This window comes from Diaphorina citri, unplaced genomic scaffold (assembly GCF_000475195.1).
Source record: "Diaphorina citri unplaced genomic scaffold, Diaci psyllid genome assembly version 1.1 scaffold5121, whole genome shotgun sequence".
Taxonomy (NCBI): Eukaryota; Metazoa; Arthropoda; class Insecta; order Hemiptera; family Psyllidae; genus Diaphorina; species Diaphorina citri.
Window position 1 is genome coordinate 14,708 of NW_007382497.1, and position 6,962 is coordinate 21,669.

The window sequence follows — 6,962 nt, forward strand, 5'->3', positions numbered from 1 at the left end:
GGTCAGGGGCTTCCCCCCAAGAGTTTATTGATACAAAAAGAAGTTTGGAGGTTTGTGCTGTCGAAGGACTTTCCGTACGAGGAACTATTTCCAGTTGGGCGTTGTTAGGACTCATGTTGTGAAGAGATTCCGTACTGCTTCCTGTTAAGGGCCGGAAAATTTGGTTGATTGGATTAGGAAACCGATTATTGATAAAGGGAAAGTTACTGGATTTTTGAAGATAAAAAATTTATACGCCTAAGTGGTAGGACCACTTTTCTATAACCTAATTATAACTGTGTGGCCAATTGATTTAAGGTATTAGGTGATGGATATTTCTTTACGGCATTCAGATCGTTTTTTTTCTTCTTTCTTTTAAATGCAATTTTAAAATTTAAAAATATATTCAAATTATTTTCTTATTTTTAATATCTTATATTGTATGAAATCTTAACATCTTGAAATATAAAATCATTTTATTTTATATCTTTCCAGGGGACCTGCGGGTCCAATCGGTCCGCCCTAAATGGTATCCCCCTCATCCTGCTGTTTCAGGCCTGGGTCCTCGTTCGGATTCTGGTCAACTGGAGTCAAATGTTTAGGATCAGAAATGCAATGCGCCTAATGCTTTCTACACCATCCCTGGAGAGGTGGGCTCAGGGTAAGTTACTGTATTAACTGATTACAGGAATCTGTCTTTGATCAAAGGGCCTTACAACAAAGATCTAGAAAAGGTAGCACCTAAACTATCCAGTTCTCAATGAATAAAGAGTTGTATTGGTTAGGTTTTATAGTAAAACCTATGTATTGGTCATTATCCAAAATATATTTTTCCCATGTATTGTTATGTTCCAAATATATTGTTAAACATTAAGCAAAAATAATTGGTTAGTTCGTTAGTTTGAAATCTCCTGTAAATAAAGCTTATTTTGGGCAGTGAGTGACCTATTACTGCCCATATGACTATTTCTTACAGCCCCTATTCTAATCTCTCCACATTAATGCACTCCTGTCTTTTTCCCCAGGCTCTTCAACCTTCCACGCCGGGTGACAACTGCTCTGTAGACAAACGGACCGGAGTTCGACACCTCCAGTAACGTCCATTCAAACGGTGCAACGAGTCAATCGACTAGGTAACACTGTATCAGGGGGCGTGGTCTATTGGCTCATCATATTTAGCATGCCTGCTCAACAGCGACCAAGGCAGAGAAAGTCATTGTGAATGCCCTGTTTGATATGGAAGGTTGCAAGCCATACGTATTCTTTAGGTAAGCAATACTTATTCTTTAGGTAAGCCATACTTATTGTTAGGTAAGCCCGTACGTATTCTTCAGGTAAGCCGCTACGAGTATTCTTCTACGTAAGCCATATGTACGTATTTGTAGGTAAGCCGTAAAGCCGAGACCAGAATTCGACTTGTACTTTTAGTCTGGTGAAGTTCAATCGTAATAAACAACAGAATTAGTTGGTGTCGAATTCGCAATTAATATCTTTAGCAATCTTGAAAAATTCTGACATTTATGTAAATTGGATCTCAGATGTTCATGTCGTGGATACGATGCATTCAAGCTTAAATGTAACTTTTTCGAAGGAGGGGAGTGCCGTTTTTGTGACAGATCCTGCAAGAACTTTTTCACTCCTTCACTATTATGTAGAGTATGTGAATTTTTTTTAGTCCATCATACGAAATTTCTCTTTGGACTAGTTTGGACGTAATGGGCCACCACACACACTGCCAAGTCCAAACTAGGTAGGTCCAAATAGAAATTCGTATGATGACTAAACCAAAAAAGAAAATAGAAGTAAAAGTCAAATAATAAAATAGGTATATCTTGACAGGAAAATCCCCTCCTCTCTTCACAGGTTTGCTGACCACGGGCACAAGGTGTCCAAGTCCCTCTCTCCATCCATCTCCAACCTTCACCGTGCGCGCGCGTGCGAAGTTATCCTCAGCACGAGTACAGTCTGGATTGTACCTCTCCTGTTCAACGCCACCTTCTCATTCCTGCAGTCCATCCAGCTGACCACAATACACTGGCTATCTACCCGACATGCCGACCGTACTAGCTTCACCAACTTGGCCACTAACGTACCGGCTGTGTGTGAAAATCCGATGACCTACCGTCAATGTGAGTGAGTTCATACTGATTTAAAAAATCCAAGTTCCCTAATGTTATCATCCGACATATCCAGAAAAGAAAAAAAAAATGGGGGTAGGTAGTCCTAGGTTCCTAGGTACAGAATAATTACAGATAACGATATGATGAAAATAGAAAGTAATACAATGTGACCTTTCCTTTTCAGGGATTCAAAAGATAAAATCCTGCCTCAATTTTCCGACTTTTCAACTGTTGTTCTGGTGGGGACGTTAGAAGATTATCGTAAGCACGCTTCCTATGCCACCTCCCTTTCGACAAATGTTCTCTTTATTCCAACCGATATTCGGGGCACCTTCGACAAAGGATATTTTGCAGGTAAGTCATTTTCAATTTTTCAATCGATAAAGCACTGAACAGTTTGATTCAATAGGAAACAGATTCCAAAGAAACAAGTTAAGAAGGAAACCTCATTATTAATTTGTGAACTGAAGGTTAAATAGGTTAGGCCACTTGTCATTAGGTAATTAAAAGACGATGTCTTCGCTGATTTCAGTTCTGAGGAACGGAACATTCATAATTTCTCCCTACCACTATGAAATGGACAAGAACGATCATATTGAACTACTTGGGAAGGATAACAGCGAACATCCTTTCATTCAAAAGCTGAATCAGAACTACGAATTCAACATCAACATGAAATTTGTTCAAAACTCGCTCAGAATTAATCGACGAATCGAACAGTTCAAGATGAAATACAACGAAGAGTGCGATGAAAAGGTGTTCAGGAACTGTACAGATCTGAAACCAATGCGTTCTGACGCAAGTGATGAAGATAGCCAACCTGGTACTATTAATGAATTCATCGACTCATTTCAAGTGGACAATACGGAAACAACCATCAATGGTATTTACGCTTATCGAGTTGTGAAAAGTGAGAACGAAGAAGAAACTGTCCAGGCAACCGCATTATTACCAGTAGAAGAAACCCAGGAAGACATAGCCATAGAAGATGCCAAGAAGAAACTGCTACTTGACATAAACAATACAAATTTTGAAAACATAGGCAAACGAGATTTGATTCTGAGCAGTATTCACATCGTCACATCAGAAGCATATGACACGGACCTGTTGAATAATGGTAGTTCCAACGCAGAGGATACGGAAAATAATGAAGATATTTTGACCGATGATCCCACACTAACCAGAGGAAATGAAACTCATATTCAAAATGAGACTGCTGAAGAAAATGACTTCATTGGAGGAGCAAATAATGTGACCTCAGAACTCCAATCAGAAAATGAAACGCTTGCACGGAATGAAACGAGGAAATTGAATGATCCTCTGAAACAGCTCATTCATCGATACAAAGTGAATGAGGGAACTCATCTGACAGACATGGAGGAACCTAATAATTCCGTGGTTAAAGATAATTCAACAGAGGGTCATAAGAATCAGTCTAAAGAAGTTAACAGCGACAGTCCGAAAATTAATGCAAATGTTGTAAAGAATATTGTTTTAGAAAACCGTCTTAAACATCTTCAAGAACGACTTCTTTCAATGGGACAAAACACAAGCGGCAATTCCAGGGAAGAGGCGGAAACGGAACACGAACAAAACGAAAAAATATCAAGATCTAGTAGAAGCGTAGAGTCAAACGAGGTACGGTTAGAATCTCTTGGCAAGTACACTTATGTGAACAATACTTGGATAGTTGTTCTCAATGAAGATGAAAACCTACATGAAGGTAACGAACAGTCCCTCTGTAAAGTGCTCACAGAAGATAATTACGCTGATAACGAGACAGTACAAAGTCCTGGTAAAGATTGCAGTGCTTGTTATAACTTCCGAGAGATTTATCAACTCATTGAACTAAACAAGCAGGACATTGAGGAGAGTAAGAAGAGAGTTGTAGATATTGTGTTTAAAGTAGAGCTCAAGACTGATTCATTCAGTGTGGTTATCATATCACTCAGTGTCATTGGAGTCATTGCTTGTATTGTCATTCTTGGGTTTATTTTGTATCGTATCATACTAGGTGATGTTCTGGAAGGTAATCCTATTATTACTTTGCTGCTCCTTGTCTCTATCATTTACAACTATTTCGCCATCACACCATTTGTCGTCAACATTGCGCCAAACATCGAATACTTTGAGTACTATTCTCATTTGTTGTGCTATATTCGTCTCATATGTATTATCACATCTTTCAACTTTATCTTCTCCTTGTTACTCACCCGATGTCTTATGTTGTCGTTTTGTGATCATGACGGTGCCCTCATGTCTCATATCAATGGCTATATTCAGTCCAGCTTCTGTTTCTTCATCACTATCATCCAGATACTTTTCCTCATCAACTTATTCCTCATCAAGTACATCTTCAATGTTGACATCAAGTGTGACATTATCCAGGGTAACTATATCTTCATGTTGGGCTATAATATTATCTTGCTCTTCTTGCTCGTACTTACCATTCCTTTCATTTACAAGTGTAGGAGGAACTACTATGAGGGTGTGTACTTAACCATTACAATCACTAGTATTGTGATTGCCTGGTTCATCTGGATGTATCTTTACGTCACCAGCAACTACAATGAGTCCTTGATCATTTTGGGTATCTTCGTTACTAGTACGCTCATCCTCATCATTATCTTCATACCGAGAACATACCATATGATCATCAATATTGTGAGGGATAACATCACTTCCATCCTGCCTGCTCTTTCCAGCCAATACATGTCTGGGAGTAATATACACAACATCCACTACAGATCTACACAGGCACTCTATGATATTGTCAATGATGGTGAAAACAAACACCTGGGAGAGATTAACCCTTATTATGTCTCGAGGAACGAAACCAAACTAAGACCCAACACAATCTACCAGAGCAATCACAACGCAGGAGACCAGGCAGGACAGGATAGGTACTACGTGTCCAATAGGAACCGAGATGATGATGATCCAACGTCCCTGTATAACGAGGATATTACAGGGCGACTCAATTCTTCGTTGGGTCTTCACAACCTCAAGTCCCCGAGCCGGAGTCACAGACAATCTCCCAGCTTCAAATGTCGTGTGAGGTCACCCAGTCTGAAAAGTCGAGCCAATTCGCCTCCTCAGATGGATGATTTATATGAGACATCTCGTTACGAGACAACGTCCCGGTGCGAGACGACGAGGTTTGATACACCCAGTACCATGACGAGATTCTAACTTTGATAGAGAATGACTTTCACGTAGGATAGGAATGAATTGTTACGCTTTATCTGCGAATTTTGCAGCGTGTAAAATTCGATGAAGTGAGCGAGAGAAAGCCGTCCATATTTCCGGACTATTGTTTGGTCCCACTTTGTTATGCCATGTTTGTTTATTGTCCAGTGTCTGAGTCATGGCCGTATTACCACGTCTAGTCCATTGTCCCATATGTTATTATGTAAATTATCTTATTGTACATAATATTTAATCTAGTCTTTATAATTTATTAGGTAAACTACAATAATAAGAGTCGGTGAAATTTGAAAATTTTATAGTCTTTCATTGAAATATTACCTAGCTTCTGACCAAGCCATTTTTTAGGTAATTTGGATTTAAGATGATCCGTGTGGAAAAAGATATAACATAGAAGTACTTACCTTCGGGTTCATCTCGACTTCGGTAGATATCATCAACTATTAGCGACCTATGTGATCCTCCCTCCTGCAAAACTGGAAGAAAAAGAAACCATAAGGGAAATGGTTAACCATAGTAATGGGAAAATCGCTGATTTCAAATTCTCAAGCGAGCTCCAGGGGCAGCGGAGCGGCGATAGCACTTTGAAGGTACCAAAAGATGCCAGTGGAAGAGGCATGTTGAATGTATCAGTTTCCAATAAATCACTGAAGTTGAGCAATCAGTAAGGTTGCGTGTAGTTGATATTCACTATTAATATGGGTGAGAATTTGGGCAATCCCCTGTTATTAGCTTCTCCCGGCCGTTTCACATTTCCCGGTGTTGTTCTAAAACTACATAATGGTAGTTAGTGTAGTTATCAAAGAAGTGTGAAAAAGATATACAGAATATGAAATAGGTAAACATGGAGAATTTGAAACCAACCTTCCATGGGAATGTTATCATCTTCATCATCGGTGCTGTCCAGGTCCTCCAGAACTTCTATCACAGGATCGATTCTCTCCTTCTTTCTTGGGCCGTTCCTCAAGCGCTCTGAAATCCAAGTAGAAACATAACTTGATGAAAGGCCTATCAATGCCTTTAGAACTTTAGATATACGTATGTAGGTAATTAAATTCTGATTTATTGTTGGATGGTAGCTTGTGACGTTATGGACATGGGTTTTTTGTTAATCTTCGATGTTGATATTGTGGCACATTGCATAATTAAATAATAGTTATGTGATTATGTAAGATGTCTTGACATTCCTGATTATTTGTATTATGGTACCTACAAGTAATGTGAATTTTTCGTGTGTATTTTTCGATGGCAAGTTTAGTAATCGATACCTATATCGGTGATATATTGATATGTCAGATCCCATGGTTTTTACGTTCAATGGAGCAAATTTTGTATGCTTTATGAGTCTTTCCGTTTGCATAGTTCTTTCCCGATCGGGCTTATGAAAACTTCAAATGCCGAGCCTTTGGGTCTCGGAACAACTATTCTATCTTTTCTGACTTTTCATTCTATCTTTGTCTTGCATTTGAATGGTTTATTGTCAAAAAATAACTCACACACTACCAATTGAATCGGTTAATAGTAGCGCCATGGGCAATTTAAACTCTATGTCACTGTGGGCTGATTAGATCTTTTGTGAGTCAGATGAACTATGTGGAAGGTCACGGGTCTATTACTGCTAACTCTGCTAAGTATCATATCAGCATTACTGCTAAG

The 6,962-nt window shown here is 39.0% G+C and overlaps 1 protein-coding gene across 1 annotated transcript; it reads left to right on the forward strand.

The window, feature by feature from the left end:
• Positions 1–2,268: 2,268 nt before the first annotated feature.
• Positions 2,269–5,500, forward strand: LOC103521385. Its single transcript, XM_026832083.1, has 2 exons — positions 2,269–2,453; positions 2,632–5,500. The coding sequence occupies exon 2, from the start codon at positions 2,676–2,678 to the stop codon at positions 5,289–5,291; it is 2,616 nt and encodes an 871-aa protein (XP_026687884.1). The 5' UTR covers positions 2,269–2,453; positions 2,632–2,675; the 3' UTR covers positions 5,292–5,500.
• Positions 5,501–6,962: the final 1,462 nt, after the last annotated feature.